Source organism: Rousettus aegyptiacus, unplaced genomic scaffold, assembly GCF_014176215.1.
Source record: "Rousettus aegyptiacus isolate mRouAeg1 unplaced genomic scaffold, mRouAeg1.p scaffold_m13_p_13, whole genome shotgun sequence".
Taxonomy (NCBI): domain Eukaryota; kingdom Metazoa; phylum Chordata; class Mammalia; order Chiroptera; family Pteropodidae; genus Rousettus; species Rousettus aegyptiacus.
Window position 1 is genome coordinate 18161528 of NW_023416288.1, and position 19937 is coordinate 18181464.

The 19937-nt window shown below is 34.9% G+C and overlaps 1 protein-coding gene across 1 annotated transcript; it reads right to left on the reverse strand.

Annotated features, from left to right (window-relative positions):
* Nucleotides 1–256: 256 nt before the first annotated feature.
* BET1 (Bet1 golgi vesicular membrane trafficking protein) lies at nucleotides 257–9459 on the reverse strand. The gene is made up of 4 exons (XM_016160871.2): nucleotides 9294–9459; nucleotides 5456–5580; nucleotides 3088–3144; nucleotides 257–1407 (listed from the first exon to the last, which is right to left on the reverse strand). Exons 1-4 carry the CDS (start codon nucleotides 9310–9312, stop codon nucleotides 1252–1254), a joined length of 357 nt encoding a protein of 118 aa, XP_016016357.1. The 5' UTR covers nucleotides 9313–9459; the 3' UTR covers nucleotides 257–1251.
* Nucleotides 9460–19937: the final 10478 nt, after the last annotated feature.

Sequence of the window (19937 nt, forward strand, 5' to 3'; positions counted from 1 at the left end):
AATTGATAGGTAATTAGAGATGAGCAAAAGGAATTGCAAACCCAGCAAAATAAAAGATAATGGATTTATAACTAAAAATATTTAAAAAATTAAAAGGCTTTTTAAACTTGTCATGATTTATCTCATTTGTTGGAAACAAGTTCTGAAATCATATAAATATGTTAACTTTTCCTGATTTTGTTCAGAATCTGAGTTTAAAGGACCATTTCTCAGGTTTATGTAAAATAAAAGCCTTGAATAAAGAAGCAACAGTCAATTCATTCATTAAAAATTTATTTTTGGAGCCCATAAATGGGTAAATTCCAAAACAGTGGCAAGAGTATTCAAGGACATTTTAATATTTCTTTCTACTCAACAGTCCACCTTTATTTTCCTTTCTATAAACAAATATACTGGATTAAAACAATACTCTTAACCCCAAGTTCAATGCTGAGTACTTTCAATGATCTATTTTGAGCACATAATAAAGCAGAGGCAATTCATTTTCTTGAACATTTTATTTCCATTCAGAGCTTAGCAATTACTTTAGCTTCATGTTATTCTGTCGCAAATGACCAAATGGCCAAAGTAGCTAAAATCATAAAACTATTATAAGCCAAGTCAATAGTATGTATAAAGTTAATATAAAACAATTATACCAGTACACATTTGTTTTGCACCCTACTAGAAATATGCCAAAAGAAAAAGCTTTATTAAAGAATGAGGTCCTTGGGCAAAGGTGAAAGAGGAGTCTTATCATCAAAAATTATTAGAAAATTATAGGTAAAAAGAAATCTACCTACAATTTTAACCAAATAAAGGAGGAAAGGGGAGTACATCATTAAGGTCCATGGCAGTTCAGGAAAACACCTTTACCATTCCATCACAAACTGCCTCAAGAGCTCAGCCTCAGGCGCTCCAGGCATTCTGTAGTTCTGCTGCAAAGTTTCTTTACATGGAACATAAACCTACTTTTATGCTGATAACAGAATGTTATACTACTGTTTAATCTGACAGCAAACAACAGAAAAACAATTGTTAGGGCCAAACTCATTACCCCTGAAAATAGGGGCAAAATGAATCATTAAAAAACAGTATTCAAAGAGTACTGTATTATCCAATATGATTTATAAAACATGTAAAATTCAGTAATCTTCTATGGAAAAAGCCATAGTATTTGAAAATTAGGAATGTTTTGATACTGATTTTTTACTGAAGTGGTACTCCAAGCTATTTAAGTTGGAACAAATTCCAAACTCACACTTACTTGTATCACCTCAGTTTAATAATCCAATAAATGACAAAAAAGACAAACAATGAAAACAGCATCATATAGCACAACAGCTTTGTTTGGCTCCCTCTGGATAAATTCTTCAGTTTTTCCACAGTTTTACCTAAAATCCCAGTTGTAGAATCAAACTGTGAATCCTATGAGGAAAAGTGAAAAACAATATAATGCTTAGATTTTAATACTCTTCATATGTACATTGAATGAATATATTATCAGAATATTTTTAATGACATTTTTACTATTAATTCAGGAGTCTTTATAATTTAGGTAATCGGCCTGATTATTCCATACAATACAGAGTAATTCTCTCAATGAACGAAAAGCTCTTTCATTAGCCAACAAATATGTCTTTCAGCCCCAGAGTAATTAAAAATACCTAACTATTCAGGTCTTATTCCAATTATGAGGATTAAAAACTATTAACAATAAAGGTAAGCAGTCTGTCTACTATCATACGTGTCTTCCCACGTTTTGCTGGGGCACGCTCTCAAAGGACAAATGGTTGGTTGCTTCTAAGTACAGCAATTTGTCCAAAATTTAATATGGTTAGCAGTTAAATGTACCTTTAAAGATACTTTAGTTTAGATAGCTGACTTTGAAGAACAAGAGAGTCTACTAAAAGAGAATATCATGTAAGAGTGGTAAAATGTGTGTAAAGACTACAAATATGGATGGGGAAAAAACTACTATATTAAAACATAGCTGGAAAAGCCCTAATGATGAGAGGACTAACATGAATTAGAAATATTGTACTCTAGGTATGGAATTATAAATATTGCACTTTCATAGAAATATCAATATCCCGAGAGGTAAAGGCCCTGTATATATAAATGTAAAGGTCCTATTCAAAGGCCCCGTTGTATAGCACAGGCTCAATGTAGCCGAAGCACTTTATATATCTGTAATTCTTCACCAGGGTTATGCATCAGAATCATTTGGAATGTTTTTTTTTTATTTTTTTTCAAAATACATATACCTAAGCTCCATCTCCTGAAATTATGGATCAGTATATTCAGAGTAAGAACCAGGCACAAATATTTTCAGAAATTTCCCCACGTGACTCTAATTCACAACCTTCAAAGGAACATTGCTTTCAATGTCATAGTCCTCTTATTATTATTATTAGATCGGTGCTTTTCTAACCTCTTTGATTTTTTTTCCCACTTAGCAGCAGAGCTCCCTATCTCCCAACCCCCACCCTGCCATATTCATTTTTAAACAGTACAATTTTAAAAGCATGTGGAGAAACTAGGGAAAGTCTGGAGAAGTATGACATCCAAAATAAACACAAAGAATGGGAAAAGGCTCTAATGTGGCTGAGACTGTTTGGACTAGAGATAAAAGGCTCTGAGATGTTATGATGTTTAAATGTTATTGAGTTGTTTAGAAGTGATCCTTAGCACATCAAGCAAAAGAAACTGGCTTATATTAGGTGCAAGATATTTGGTTGACTGGATGTAAAGTGCTTTTTGATTACTTGGTAGTCTATATCCACTGAGATCTCTTAAGAACACTCAAAATCATCAATTGTTCTGAGTCTTTAACAGTGTTTCTAAACACGGGATTAAAGATACATTGGCTTCCACCTCCTCCTCCCACTTATATGTGTTAGGCAAGATGAATGTAAAAATATGGCAATAATAAACCTTGTAGTATTTCAAACCAATTAGAAATAAATAAATGGAAATCCAGGGCTTCTGATCTCTAGATTAAATAGATGAAATTCAAAATAGAAGAAAGTTAAAATGATATGCCTGAATAACAGACTAAATTTGAGAATATTAGATCAAATTTCTTAAACTTAAAATTCCACTTACCATTTCAGCTAATAATTTATTTTGACTTTTAACTTCATGGCCTATCTCAATGGAAAGCTATAAAGAAAGCATACACATTATTACTCATATAAAGGTAGTTAAGTGTTATAAAGCAAAAACAATGCCATTTTAAATGTATATACTTTCTTAAATAAAACTGTATTCTAGAAATATAAAATTTACTCTTTTCTGTGGATACATTTCCACCAAAATTAATGGAAAGTATTTTTAGAATTTCTATTCCTTCCCAACAAGGATATTGTTTCCCTGCTCTTCATTTTATCTTAATATTCAATTCTATCTTTTAATTTTTGTACATACTTCTGATTCTCTTATCCTTGCATGCTTTTCTCTCTTCTTATAACATTTACTCAGCAGCATTTATCTTTATATTTCCTCTTTATATGTTAAAAGGTATATACAAGACCTGTATTATCAATTCAAATCCAGATATTAAAATGTGACATAACTTTGAATATATACCTATATTATTTCTTTCAAATCTAAAAGTATTTTTTTTCTTTAAAATATACTAAATTAGAAAAAATTTTACAAGGTAGGCTATCCACATTCTAAAGCTATGCAGAAAAGAGGATAAGCCCAAAAGAAATACTTACTGTGATTATGGCTGCTATTCAAACCAAAACCTATCTAATAGTTTATACGACAGATATATCTAAAAATGAACTCTACTAAAAATCTTGGCAAACCATTGCTAATATTGTTTTCAGCTTATTTTGGGTGAAAAGCATATAGAGGTATTGTTGACAAAACCATACTAAAATTATATACATCATAATCTAAGCTTTCCCCCAAAATTGAACAATTCGGAGATAATAAAGCAACTATAAAGCTTGGAAGTCCAGATCACCTAACTACTGATTTCAACTGTCGTTCATGCCAAGAAAAGACGTTTCTAGGGGGGAAAAGCTTTGTTCTAACAAGGAGCTTAAATTATCAACATCAGAGTTTAAAAAAAAATTCATTTAATTCCCTATAAATGTTTTCTAAATGATTAACATTAGACAATATTGTTTCGTTCATAGAAAATTCCTTTTGATTAAATATGATTTTGAAAACAATTGTCATTCAGAATGTAATAATCTCTAGGCTAAATACACTTTTATTTTCCAAGACTAGTGAAATACCAATTAAGTTTTGGTAACATGAGCTTCTACTTAATGCTCTAGGAGTATATAGCATAATTATTGTAATGCATAATCAATCACCCACACTGTTAAAATTATCTTTTTTAAAATTCCTTTTATTTAATAGATATTAACTCAATACATCTGATAAAGAATTATACTAGGTGCTGTGTAGAATATAAAAATAAATACAACAGAAAATCCTACGTTCTGGTAAACTTCTTGTACATATAACTAATTCCAAAGCAGATCACTATGTAATAAGTGCTAAAGTGATAGGACAAATGGTCTGATGTTCGAAAGGAAAGTTACTTATGATGCGGTAACCGGGTACAGCCTGGAGGAGGGTAAGGGTGCGATGAAGTACAGCCTTTTAGATATAGGCAAGACTTCAGCTAATGTAGGGAGGAAAAGGACACCTGAGGCAAAGGATAGCATGATCAAAGGTATGGGAGTGGGAAAGTGACAGAGTGCACAGGACACAGAGAGCACTCTGGTTTGCCCAGCAGAAAGCATATATACATTCTGGAAGTGCAGGAGATAAGGCCTGAAAAGCTGTGGACAATCTTTAAAGGACCTATTTGTTCAAGCTACAGAGTATGGACTTCATTTCTTACATCATGGGAGGGCACTGAAGACTTCCTGGAGTGTAATGCAATTTAATAAATACATTAAAAAGATGACTCTGGTGACAGCATGCAGTTCAGAATAGAAGATGTAACAGACAGGTTAAGAGGCTTCCCCAGTAAAAAAAAAAACCAGGGGATAGTATTAGAAATAGAAAAGTAGAAATAGAGAGAAACAGTAGAAAGAAAGAAGACTCAAGGGTTGATGTGACATAAAAGGTAGAAGCGGGAAAGAATGAGATTTGTAGCTTAGGAGCCTAGGAGAAAAGGTCAGGAGAAGAGCTGCTTGGAGGTAGAAGAAGAACTGTTTGGAGACCTAACTATAGGCAACATACTGTATTTTAGATTTAACCATAAAAAAACAGCCTAAGTTTTTAATAACAATAAACAAATGTACCATATGTTTTCATTGGCCATATTTTCTAATGTACTCAAATTGTCTAAATTTTGAGTGTACTTTGACCTCACTGAACTATATTATTTAGGTAACTGAATTTTTTAGTATCATGCCAATAAAAGTATGTAGTTTATAAGTATATAATATTTTGCATATAATATACAAATTTAAAAGTATAAAATATGTTACATACTTACAGATTTTATAGCAGTTACTTTGTTTCTCAGACTTTCAGTGAGTCTCTCGTTTTCTTCTTCACAGGCACTATACCCACTATGAGCATAGCCATAGTTGCCATAGTTGCCAGGAGGTCCTCCTTCACCTGCAAGGATCAGTCACAAGTACAGCTATAGCAAAAACAGGCCACTTTTGAAACCTTAATATAAAAAAACCGAAAAAGACCCCTGGAGGGCGTTGCAGACCACGTATGTCTATAACATTAACACTTCAAATGAATTTTAAAAATTGATAACCAAATAGAGATCAGAAGCCTAATGCCCTCTCTTAAGCAAAGAATATTCATTTCAATACACATTTATTGTTTGCTTATTGATTGCCCACAACACACTAAAATAGACACTGATATATAAGGATATTCTGGACACAGTTCCTGTTCCATAGAACTACACAGTTTGAAAAAGATCAAATAGTAACATCAACTCCCTATTGAAGAAGCCTGACTATGAATGGAAAGGGATAAAGAGGATAAGATAGCAGCGGGGAGATTCCTTTATTGGCATCTTTTAAATAGAGAGCTCAAATAATTTATGGAGAGTATTAGCTGAGTCAAGAGAAGAATTCATGCATTCTTCAACAAATATTTGAGAAACTACCATGTGTCAGATCCATTTTCTTTCCAGGTGCTACTCTTTGGAGCTTACCTTCTAGGAAATAGCATTGAGAATACAGGATTACATTCTTGGCTACTGCCTAATATAGTACTTGATATTCATCAGGCAATCAAACAGGTGGAGTGAACCTTGAACAGTGAATACCTAGATAAATGTGTTGGGAGGATTGAGAGGAAACATAGTTGAAGGTATCATTTAACTTTTAAAAAACAACTGATACCACCAATTTTCTCAGTAAAAGAAGAGAAAAGCCTGCCTCTGAAGAATGGTAATCATCTGAAAAAGACAGTAAAGAAAATAATGGAGGAAGCTGATGAGGACGATACAGAATTACAAGGGGGATAAAACAATGCTGGCTGAGGCAATAGTAGTGGTTTCAATCCTATTTGTGTGAAAGAAGAGTCTAAGTTAGCCCATGAGAAGCTGGATGATTGGCTTGCACAGGAGTTGGAGGTTTACAGCATTGGGGCTGCAAAAGGACAGAAACCCAAGAGGTTGAGATTACTTGCCAAAAGAGTGGTTAAATATAGGAATTATGGGGTCTAGAATGGACAAGGATTGGATTGAAGTAGTTTCAAGAGAGGCCTGTGAATGTGGGGAAAGGGATGATATAGAAACTAGAGGTTTCTCAAGCTCAGAGAGTAGATGGAGTGGCAGTGACAATAAGAGATAGAAGGACAGTTAGGTAGCAGTCAGGTTACTGAAGGAAGCTCTTTCAAGGCACAACACAAATCTCACTTTCTCTGAAAACCAAAGCTCCCTCTTTTGAATCCTTATGGTTTTGCTCTACATAACACTAATAACAAACTCTAGACTGCACTCTAAGCGACTGGCACAATATTTTCTGCACTCAATTAAAATAATAATTTAAAAAATGAATTAACACTCCAACAATCAAAGATATTCTACTTTGAATAGTCTACCAATATCCTTAAAGAGAAAAATGTCTTATTTTTTTACTAAGGTTATGAATGTACCTCGACAACCACCAAGGATTTTGTTTGTAAATTAACGGCTATTTGCTTTATATTCTTTGTTTTGCTCTTTTGCCTACCTTAATTTTAATTTTAGAGTTCTATACTGTTCCATTTATTAAAAGTAAAATTCTCGTCTTATTGCCCAGCAATCTTACAATACATATTTTCTCTATTAAGAGTTTTATAATTCCCTTACACTATCTCTCACATTCAATATAAAAAGAAAAAAATCAAATAAAATGCCAAGAGTTGTTATTCCAAACTTAGCTACTTTTTGGGGGTAGTTTCTATCAATAACTGAGCCAAGTCATTTAGAGATTCATGTGAAATATGGCAACTTCTTCACATTAGATTCAATATGGCAACTTCTTCACATTAGATTCACTATTTATCCCAAGTTTAAAATTCCACAGATTAAAAAAAAAAAAGCTAAATTAAAAAAAAGCCCTCATCACATCACACCAATGTAAATAATAGCAATAGATATCTAGGTAACCACCTTTCCTCCTAACTACAGGGGAGCTTAAAAGATAAACGCTCTACCATAGAAATTCTAATTTGAGCTGGGGTCCAGGTATCAATGCCTTACAAACTCTCCAGGTGATTCTAATATACAATGGGGGCTAAGAACTACCATTTGTCAAGTCTCTTTCCTGTTATTTATCATGGCATACTGCTACACAAAATATTCAAAGGGCCCAAAGGGCCTATTAGTAAGATCCAAATTCCTTGGCCTGGAATTCGAAGATCTCTACAATGTGGTGATTTTGGTTCCACGTTTCCTACTTCAACCAAACTGGCTTAATCATAGTCTCTTTGACACATCATTCATAATTCTAGTCCTAAGACTTTTTGGGAGGTATGTGTGTCATCCTTCCAACTGGAACTTACTTCTTACACACTCTAGTACTCAAGCTCTAGTTCAAGTTCTTTATGTCTCCACAAATCCCTAGGCATTCACTATCTGTAGAATTTATCTGGTATTTGGATGTATAATAATCATCCTGTACTATAATTTATCTTTGAACATGTTCCTACTCTTGCTTTAGGGAGCACACGCAGAGCCACAAAGGACTGTATAAACTGGAGGTTACTAAGGTACACGATAAATGTTTGTTGTCATTAGTAATGATACAAAAGAAAAACATTTAGGCATATAAAAGTAAACTTGCTCAAAATTATTTTTTCTCTACGATTTACCTAGCCAACTGTCTATGATCCAACAATTCATAAAAACTATGTTTTTCAAAAGCTATCTCTCATATTACAATTTATTATTCAATGTACAAGTCTGGAGTGACTGACAACTTTGACCAACTCTAAACACGTGACACTTTGAAAAAGTTTTTTTTTTCAACTAATCATAATAATTGAAAGAAAGCAACATCTTTTTTCAAATACTTCATGTTTTCTCGGGTATATTGTACGCTGATTTAGCAGAGTCCCCCCCCCCTTTTTTTTTTAACTGTCTCTTAATAAAGAATTTCAGAAACAGAAAATGCTGTTTTAATAGTTCTGCATTAAAATGTCTCATTAAAAGTCCTTGTGCCTAACTTATTCCCGCTGCTTGGTGAACCTGCTTCCTAAGCCAAAAGGTCAAGAACAAGCTCTAAGTCCTCAAGGATTGCCACATTCTACTGCATTAACAGAGGAACAAGGCTCAGATATGTTCTGGGTAAAATGGCCTCTGACCCAGATGTTAACATATCATGGCCTTTAACAGTAATGACACGTACATTTACCTTTGTAACTCACTGTTATCAGACTAAATAATTATTATTACTGTTTCGCATGACCATTCTTCAAATTTCGCTTTTGAAGAAACTAACATCCAGGGCCAGCAGAAAAGAAGAAATCGAAGCAGGACTTTGGGAAACGAGCAGTTTCCATAATCACGCTCAATCGATAACACTGAAAACCTTGTTTGCTGATTTGGCACCTGTATATACTCCAACCTCAGTCCTCCACTACTCCCTCAAGACCTATCATCCAAACCTGGGACTGAAAGAACCCTGGGACTAAACCAATCCTAAGACCTAGGACACATTATGTGTTTCTACTTGGCACCGCCTCCAAAGACCCCTCTATACATCCTTTCTGGCCCAGATTCCAGGGACTTAAAACTGGTCCAATTTCCTCCCGCGTCCCTGTGCCCAGCACGGCTGGTTCCAGGGTCCCCGAACTTCGAATCTCAGCCCTCTTCTTACCCAGGCCTGCACGCCTCATCCTGCCAGAGAAGGGAGGGAAAGGGCGGGCGGAGGGGTGGGTAGAAAGGGGCCGGGGATCACCGAGACCGCGTCTTCAGGACCAGGGCCCGGTGAAACACCAACTTCTTTTCCCTAAGCGCCACGACATCAGTGGAGTCTAAACAACGCGCGGGCTGATGGCGTCACCCAGGCGCCTACGGCGCTCTGCGAGACGGATTGAATAGCATTCTGGGAAATGTAGTTCGCCGCGGAAGCTGGGCGCGTGGCAGGGACGTGGCATGAAACCCCGGGTGCTTCCGGAGTAGGGGTGACTGCCACTGCGACTCTGACTCGGGGTTTCGGGTGTCCGACTCTAGATGTTTGCTGTGTAGCTTGTGGCCTCCCTCAGTCCTCGAAGTACCTTGCTCTCAACCTGTCAGCCCCAAAGTTTAACCTCTAGATTCGCCCTTCCCAGACCATGAAAGGATGGTTGACTAATTTTTCTTGATGCTGCTTCTTATTTCCTTATAACCTTCAAAGTCAGTTAAGGGAACGTCAAAACTTTATTCAAGTATCTGATATCACACATAAGTAATGAGACCCATAGAAGGGAAAGAAGAGTGTAACCAGTTTGTGCTGAGTGACCCAGTAAAGTTCCCTGTTACTGGATTGCTTGAATTGCTAGCAAGAATCATGTCTATTAGGTGTTAAGGGACCCGAGGAGCTCCAAACCACCTATGTTACTGGTTCTGGGGAGTCCTGAAATTCCGGGATCTCGGTTCTTGGCGTCTGGTCGACAAAGAATTGAAGGCAGACGCCCAGAAATTGATTGTATGCAAGCTAGCTTTATTAAAAGCAAAAGAAGTCTTTTAGAAGGGAGAATAGGCCGACAGGAGCAGTCATCCTTGAAGACGAAGTAAGCTCACCCTCAACAGGGAGAGCAAGCTGCCCTGAGTGGTCAACCCCAAAGACTTCTACCACGTGAAAGTACACCCTCAAATAGGACAGTGGGCAGGATCAAAGGTTTTGGGGATTTTATTCATTAATCTAAATAAGAGGTGGGATATTCATGATTTTTAATGATTACTTTAAGGAAAGTAGGTGTTTTGTTTTTTTCTTACCATGTTTGGCTTTTCAGAACTGTCCTGGTGTCAGATGCCTGATGGGTACAGCCTTAACCCATTAAAACAATGCTAATTTATTATAATGATCGTATAATGAAGCAAAGGTGAATTCTAGGTCACACCAAGTGTGTCCTGCTCAGGCCTATGTTGGGGACTTTCCCTATACCTTTTATTTTCCACTTTAGCAGGAAGTTTTAAACTACAAAACTGCGTCACTTCGTCAAAGCTATCGTTCAGGACTGTTTTTCATTTTAGTGGCTCCAGGGAGGGGTCCTGATGTAACTCCTACCTCACTTAGACTTTTTAATCTACACAGAGGATACTGATACTATTTACACATGGTAATGTGCCGACTTAAGGATTTAAAAGCTTTGATAGGGTACTGGAATGGAGGCTAGTCCTAGAATTTCGTTTTATTTTTGGATTATCATAAGGATTAAATGAAATCTTTTTAAAAAAAATCTAATATACAATAAATGCTTAAAATCCACTGGGCATTCATGATTTTGTTGCTGCCATGTGATAGTAGAATAATGTCCATGCTAGAGATTTCTGAAAACACAGTCTCCGATTGTTTCCCCCATAGTTTCTCAGTATAAACATTGACCATAGCAGTGGCAGATAAACCTTTGCCTTTAGGTTCTTTTGGTAAAACCCACACAAAAACAAATTTTAAAAAAGTTATTAACCTGGGAAATAAGCTTAATCCAATAGTGTTTTGAGAGAAAAACAGTTTTCATAAAAATAAAATAAATCATCCTCCTTTAAAAGCAATGGAATTACATCAAGAACAATTATTGAAAATAAACACCGAAGGTTCAGTAAGAGAAATGATGACAAGGCTTCCCTTTCTTCCTTATAATCTGTAACAGTCTCTTTTTTTGTAAAAACTACATGCTCTATAATCAAAACATGTCAGAATAATCATCTTATCATCTTATTGGAAGAAGGCTTTTTCTTTTACAATTTTTTTTAAATCTAATGTTAAATTTTCTAAAATAGACTACTTAAATTAAGTATGTACTCGTCCTCTTATAAACGATTTCTTTTACATAGTAGGGAGATGTGAGAATAAAATATAGTTAAAAAAATAATAAAGTGTGCTGACAATATAACTTAAGACAGGCAAAGCTGGTTTATATTGCGCTTTTGACCTAAAAATCTAAATAGTTGTTTATTGCTATTATTTCTGGTCTCAAATTAGGACGACCTAATCTTAGAAGATTTTGCATTCGAAAGATGAAGTGGAAAAGATGAATTCTATACACAGAAAAATAATTATTAAATGTGGTTCATTTGACATAGAGAATAGAGGGAATTCTTTTCTTTTTTATTATTTTCTATTTTTCTTTGCATTTTGAAATTAAAATTAACTTCCTACTAATTGAACATGAATAAAATTCTTGGAGATTGATAGCATTTATAATTTTTCTCTATCCTCATAAGATAATTTCATAGAGAATGTCTATGAGGGTCTTTAGGAAATGAATAACTAAAAATGACTTAAGTATTTCTTGTAGTAATTACAGAAGCAAGAATATGAGCAAAAAATGTCTGCATCTTGGCACAAAAAAATGAAACTTTCTTTTTCCTATTTGTCTGCATCTTGCCTACTTGTCCTGTCTCTTCTTGACCAAATTTCATGGCCAATCCAAGGGAAAATAGCAAAACTTTCCAAACTGGTTAAATAAATATGAATAAATTTTCCAATCGTGAATCAAATTCAGTATATCAATCATCATATTTAAACTGTAAGAAAATGTAAAATAAAATCAGATAGCTCTTGACTTGTGAACAAGCGATGAAACAAAAGTTAATTTGTAAGTCAGTTATTTCCCACTTAAAACACATTTATACTGGAGAAGGTTTCCAACCTGGCTCAGAAAATGCAGGGCTATTGTTCCTATGTTGGCCAATTAAAATCTATGTAACCCATAGTACAGCTGAAATACTATATATTTTCAGTGAAAATCAGAAGGAAAAGATAATTTTGTAATTCTCATGTTAAAATAAAACAATATTATTAAAGAAGAAATAGAATTTTATAATACTTTGGTTATTTTTGTTTGAGAAAGAATTTTTTTACTTAAAATTTTTTGAGAACACAAAGAAAAGTTTTAAGGAGTTTTCAAAGTGATCAAAGAAGATCTAAGAATTTGATTTTCCCTTTCCCTTCTTCAGGAATATTACTAGCACTGATGTAATGCTTCTCAGCCATAATTAGTAAAAATGAGTGCCGACTATAAAGTCTTCAGCAAAGCCAACTGCATAATCTGTAGGACTCAGTGCAAAATGAAAATGCAGTACTCCTCATTCAAAAGCAGGAGAAAAGTGCGGTTAAAGGTACTAAAAAAATAAAACTTTTCTCTTTTGGCACAATCTCCCCCACTCCAACTTGTCATGATGTTTTATTTGCCATTTAATGTCTTTCTATCTAAAGAAAAATAAAAATTTAAATTATTAGTATAAATTTTACCCCTTCTCTATATTGTGAAATGACAATTTTAAATGCAAACATAAGGGCATTTAACTCATATATGAAATCACCATCACACAATTTCTATTTCATAGCTCATACTTGAATACATATTTTGTGAAAACAATGCATAAAACTAACTCGACTGTTTTTTGATATGATTATATCTTGATATTCTACCAACACTTTACCTTAAGCTTACCAATGAATTAGGAGAGACTGAAAGAACAGGAATTATGGGTTGACCTATCTTTTTATTTTCCTTTTGTGCCATTACTTTAAATATCACTGGCTACAAGGAAGTAAAATGAGGAAGGAAGAATATAATAGGATTCCTTGGAGTTTTCTTTCTGCAGAAGTTCTGGTTCAAGAACATGTGGCCTTTTGGGGCTGTCAGTGCCAATACTCTCTCATTCACGGACTTAACACACTTACTTTGTACTCACTTCGAGTTTTGCTGAATTCCTATGCATTATGGGTCCACTAGAATTCTGTGCTAATGGGGCATTGCAAATATTATGTGTGCATGGGGTGGCAAGGAACAATAAACAATCATATTGCACATATCTCTCTGCTCCTATGTATGCTCCACTGTTCAATAGGACTTCATTTACAAAACATGAATTCAAGATAAAAATGAAGAATTTCAAGAAAATGACCATGGAGCATTAAATCAATCACGATGCTCTTCTACCAAGGAGTTCTATGCAACCACAAAGGTTGCACACCCATGAAACTGTCCCTGGTCTTCAGAGAGGAATTTCCAAGGTCACGAGGCCATAATTGGTAAAGAAAAGGAAAAGAGTGACTGAATACAGAGGACGTATATAGCTATAGGTGAGATAACTGAGCAATGAAATGTATAGGGAAGCAAGAAAAAACTTCCTCAAGACTGGCATAATCCCAGCAAACCTGAGTGATGGGGTGTGGTTGAAGGCATGAGGCTTTTTCTTGTGTTTTTCACTCCAAGATGTTTCATCTTCCAGCGATTCTGATGTGTTACTAAGAACTCATTCTGGGAAATGTCAGTTAATCAGTAGCTTTGAATTATTTTCCCCCTGAATATCTAGACCCACGGTAAAGCTAAATTTTATAATGGGCACTTTACATAGGCTGCCCTTTTAGTATTCCAATTTTAGAGACATCTTTGACATTTCTAAAACATCATTTTAGATTAAAGATGATAGGTTTAATTTCCACTGCCCAGGAAATATTGGTGTTGTATGTTTTAAAAGGTTCTGCATTACCTATCATTCGAGACTAATTTAGTCAAGTTGATAGTCATTCTATTATAATAGCATTTATTATTCAAGAAGTGTATTGGATTATCATATTGATACATTCAGAGTGCGAAAGTAAAAATGAAGTACACAATTTAGTTTCATTTGCATAGCACTGTTAGACATTTGGACAGACATGTTATTTTATTACTCTACTCACTAACTTGTTTTTTTCGGATAGTGCTGATTAATTATGTATATATGAGAGACAAAACTTTTCAATAAGTTATCTAGGGGTTGAAATATGCTATCATTTTTTATGTAGGAGACAGTCACCTAATTCTTCTGTTTTATTGTATACAGTGATCTCACTACACTTGATTTCTAGAATTGGGCCAAGACTGTGTCACAGATATACCCAAGTTGTCTCATCTTAGTTTACCTTAGTTTATTGTCTCAGAAGTACTCCATAGCCAGAGCTCAAAAGATCCAGTTTGTCACTTTATCTATTAACCATAATCCTACAGTCATCTGAGATGGTCAAATTTTTATATCAATATATTTTTTTATTCTTATAGTCTGAATTTAACGGTTTTAAAGCATGAGATGCCATTAAAATGATTTAATCCTTGTACTAAGAATCATTGTTATTTAACACCCACATTCCAGGAGGATCAAGTCTGGTATTTCCTTTAAAATTTATTTGTGCTTTCAGTAATTTTTTTCCTGTAACTGATTTTTACTGACTTTCTCTTCTCGATTTGCTTTATGATACAGCTATATCAACAGATTTCAACTTTGCACATTATATATGCATCTTTGACTTATGCAAAGGTGATACTTGTAGTATAATGGAGCAAAAGTAAGTTTTTCAATAAATGGCACTAATTCAGTTATATATTCACATGATAAAAAGAATAATCACCCCAACTTTTCCTTATACAAAATTGATTTGAGAGGTATTATAGACCTGAAATGAAATGTAAAATAAAACCTTAAGAAAAAAAGATATGTATCTTTGGAATAGAAAGGATTTCCTAAACAGAACCAAAAAAGCATTAACCAAAAAGAGAAGATTTGATAAAGTTTACTACATTAAAAATCAGAACTCCTTATTTCTTAAACATCATTAAGAAAGTGAAAAGGCAAGTCCTTAAATGGGATATAATATTTGCAATACATTTATCTGAAAAAAGACTTATATGAAGAATACAAAAAGAATTTCTTCAAATGAAAAAGGGAAAATCAGTCAAGTCTATAGAAAAATAGGCAAAAAACCCCTTGAAAACCTCTTTTAAAAAAGGATTTCCAAATAGCCAATATTTATTTGAATGTTGTTCAACATTATTACATACCAGAAAGACAGAAATAGAAACCACAGTGAAATGACATTCCACCGTCTCCAAAATGGCCATATATGCTGCCAAGTGTCCATAGAAGTGTGGATGTGGAACGACCAGAACCCTCATGTCCTACAGATGGATGTAGAGTTGGTATAAACACTTTGGATAACTGTTTGACAATGTCTTTTAAAGGTAAAATAGACACATATACCTAGAAAATATGAACTTCCACTTCTGTTCTTAAGCACACACTAACAGAAATCTATACATACGCACACCAAAACGTAGTGATAATTGCACTATTCATAAAAGCCACACATCAGAAACAATGCAGTTGCAATCCACAGAATAAATGGATAAAGCTGTAGTAAATGCATACATTAGAATGTTATGAATAAGAATGAGAAACATCATACAACATATAACAGCAGAGACTAATCTCACAAATATAATATTCAGTGAAATAAAGTAGATGAACAAATGCATTTAGAAAGTATGATTTCATTAATGTAAAGTTCAAAGACAGGCAAAATAATTTTTAGAATAACTAGGAGGTGACAAAGGGAGCTTCTGGGACACTAGTAATGTACTATATATTTATTTTTGGTATGTGACATAGAACATTAACCTTGTAAAAAGTCATTAAGTTGCGCACTTGTAATTTTTGTACATTTGGTGTGTATGTTATACAACAATAAAAGGTTCACTAAAAAGAAATCCAGAATTAATCTTCTTATGTCAATATGGAGCACAAATTAACAAAGCAAAAGTTAAAGAAAAAAAGAGAAGGAAAATGAGCAAGACTTGGACCTTTTCTCAAACCAATTAAATCTGCCTGGGAACATAACATTACCATGACTCTCTTGAAGAAATCTTAACAGATTGTACCCGATGAAATGCTGGATGATAACGATGTGTAGTGCTGTTCACTATAAAATGGCAATCTTCATGTTGTAAATTAAAAGATTGTGCTCTGCCCATCATCGCTCCCATAATTAAAACCGTGTTATTTTTCAGCTTTCCCCAATCTGCTGTACAACAGATGTCAAATGATGTTTCAGTCTGTAGCACACTCCTGGTTAGTTTCCCTGGGAAGCCCCCTTCACCTCCGAGATTAGCATGCAGGAAGTTCTTGGGAGAGTGCTGTCAGGATAAGCTACTAAAGGAGGAGGGAGGAAGAGAAGTCCCCAAGAGGGCTGACAGCAGACAGCTGGGCTGTGAGCAGGCAGCACTCCCAGCAGAGGAGGGAGTAAGTCCTTCAGTACCGAAGCTGCATGGCAGACATCACGGTCTGCTCTCAGTGGGTTGGGCCAGCCCCACGAGACTAAAGTGTCTGTGCCTTCCCACAGAATGTTTTTGAAAACAGTATAATTCAACTTGAAGAACTATTATGGAAAAATCATCCCTGAAGAAAACATTAAAATTAATTTTTAAAAAGTATATTTCCTCCAACCTTTGAGCAAAGAAATTATTTGTCTCAATGAAGAAGGAAGACTAAGGGTGCTACAACTGGGACACATTTGGAGGTCTACAGTGGCTGCTCCTGGAGATAAAAGTATATAATTAAAATAAGATCTCCAGAGATGTAAATAAATAAACAAGAGCAAAAAAAAGGAACCTACAAAGAGAAGCAGGTGTAAGATAGGAGAATTTATGTGTTTGGTTTTTAAGTGTGAGGATGAGGGTGTGCACTTTGGACAGTGTGAACAGTAAAGGGAGCTTATTCGGGTATTCAGATAGATGGTAATTGATAAAACTCATTAGTCATTGTCACAGGCCTTACTTATTTTTCTCAACTATTTCTCTTGAAAGAGTCAAATTGTTCTCAGATATAGCGATCAGGGTGTAAGTGACATCTAGGATCTACTGCTTTGGGGCAAATAATTCAAAAATCAGCAAAATTTCCCCAGAATATGTGAACGAGTTAAAGGAAACCTGTGGAACCCAGTATCTGGAGTCCTGGAAGGGACTTTCCATATCAGTTCACTCAACTCTCTTGTGTCAAAGATGAAGAAACCTACAATTAGGGGCAAATGACTTACTCCAGGTCCATGGATAAAATGCAGTAGAAATGGGTGCTGTCATTCAGATGTCATTTCTGGTCCAGCATGTTTTATGTGACACTGCACCAGCTGAGTGGTCCTTAAAAACTTCAGAGAAGTTTTAAAACTATAATAGGCCTTAAAATATATTATTTCTAGATGCTCTGTCCACCTCAAAAATATTAAAAGCCAATATTAGAGCCAATGTTAAAATGCAAAGACATTTGCATTAAATAAACATTTTATATGTATAAAAGTTTTAATAATTTTTTTGTAATTTACTTTAACATGAGTTACTCAGACTAAGTGTAACCCATGTAATCAATTACAATGAGTCGACAGTTGTTCCGGCTTAGAAGTGCTTTGGAAATAAGAGTATCTAACTTACAAATTGCATGAGCCTTTGCTTTAAAAAGTATTTTTTAAATAAACTAAAGTTAACAATGAGTAATATTTTTTGCAGATTTTTAAAATATTTTTTGCATTTTGGAACAGACAAGTAGAAAGAAAGGAGAGAGAGAGAGAAAGAGAGAGAGAGAGAATGAGAATGAAAAAGAGGGAGGGAGGGAGGAAAGAAGAGAGAAAAAGGTGGGAGGGGAAGAGGAAGGAAAGAAAAGAAGGAAGCAGGGAAAGACGGAAAGAAGGAAGGGAGCGAGGGAAGAAAGAAGGAAAGAAAGAATTTCAAGGAAGAAATCATGCAAACCATTCGTACAAATGAAAGCCCAGCTTCTGGAAAGCCCTAATGCAGCCAATTTTCTCCCTCTGGGGCTATGTTGTATCTCCTCTCTGCACTTATCATCTACTTTATTCTTCTCTCTGTAGTCTAGATTCCCATAACTGCCCCACAATGAAAGCCTTAGACTCAGGTTTGACCCTCCAGTTTGATCCCTGCAGCGATCTGTCTCAGGCAATTTCCCAGCCCCAGTATACTGAAAGAGAAAACCTGATTGATCAAATGTGAGTCAGGTGTCCGTCTCTAGTCAGTTCAATCAGTTGATGCTAGTGTTAAGGGTTCTAGAACTTTGAGCAGAGCAGTTTCTCTAAGAAGTGGTTGCAGTGGTAGGGGAAAAAAATAATTTGTTATACATTAAAGCATGTGTGTGGTTCGAGCCTTTGCACAAAAGCTTCTAGTCTCTGCTCTGAGCAATAAACAGATTTTGCAGAATAGCTTAGAAAAGTAAAGGCTATGTGCTTACTCACATCACTGTGGCATTATCGCTGTCATAAACTGGCCGTAAAAGTTATGATTTGTTAGTAAGGACAATGATTCGTGTTTCTAACTGAGGTAAGCTTGGCTGTGTACCTTCACTCCTTTTTTTTTTTTTTTATTTCTTTGATTTTTTTTTTTTCCTGGGGTTAGAAAATCATGTCTCTGGAGGCAACGATATAGACTATCTTGTGTGAAGCACACTGAATTCACTGATGCTCCCTGTAGTGAAGCGTGAGTCTCAAGTTGTGACTTCCATGCAGACTGTCTACAGAGAGGCAGTCCACATGCCTCATATTTCTTTAGTAGCTCACTGGTTATCGACAGGGATTCTGAAATCAAATCAAATCCCCCCGTTTTAATGAAATAAAATATTTTATTAATTTTAAATTCTTTTGTAGCAAGTTTTTGTTTTTATTTTCCATAGAAAGACCTCTTCGAGCATTAAAATGAAGTCATAATTTATATTCAACAATTATAAAATAAACATCCTTTTTGTTTCATTGTTTACCCACCTACAAAAGTTGTTTACAATTAGATGGGAGACACTACAGATTTGATTTCTTCTTTTGCCAAACCACATTTTTGCCCTCTAAAATTCTCTTAAATAGTGCCCCAGTGTCAAAAAGGTAGTTTATCAGTGACTATCAGCTAGGAGTATGTGATAGTAAGAATTCTTACAGAAAGAATTATAAAATTGATTTCATTGGAGTAAGGGAGAGAGAATTTGCTACTATGCCCCGAGCCCCCCCAAAATTTGTTAATGTTAACATGGCACTTTTGTGCACTTAGCATGGATGCCTAATTCTAGGCTAGTGTGAATTTCTATAGCTCAATCAGAAAACTTTGAAAAAAAGCTGGATATATGCCATTAAAGAATAGCTTTTTTTTTTTTTTTTTTTTTTTGCATCCAGGTGTCATCTATTAGGGATGGTGGCCAATGACAACCATCACACATAGCCATGAATATTTATTTAGTGCCTTCTCTGTGCACTAGAGAGAATAGGAAAAGAAGAGTTATACCGCAATTTTCTTCCACATAAGATGACTAGTGTCCTCCCTGAGCCCAACTGAAGAAGTTAAGTAGCTTGGTCCTCAGGTGTGACATCATGTACCTCACTAATATTCTACTGGTTGAGGGTTAACTTAACTGATGAAAGAAAGGAGTGGCTTTCCAAGTCTGTTGAAACCACTTTATATCTAGAAAGTCTTAAAGAAAGATTAACTCAAATTTTTCTTAATATTCTGTGTGA

Excerpts from the sequence above, each read along its gene's own strand:
- BET1 (XM_016160871.2), bottom strand. Across the intron at positions 3,145-5,455 it reads AAGTAACTGCTATAAAATCT|CTTTCCATTGAGATAGGCCA; the intron begins GTAAGTATGTAA and ends CTTTCTTTATAG. Across the intron at positions 1,408-3,087 it reads ATAAATTATTAGCTGAAATG|GATTCACAGTTTGATTCTAC; the intron begins GTAAGTGGAATT and ends TTTTCCTCATAG.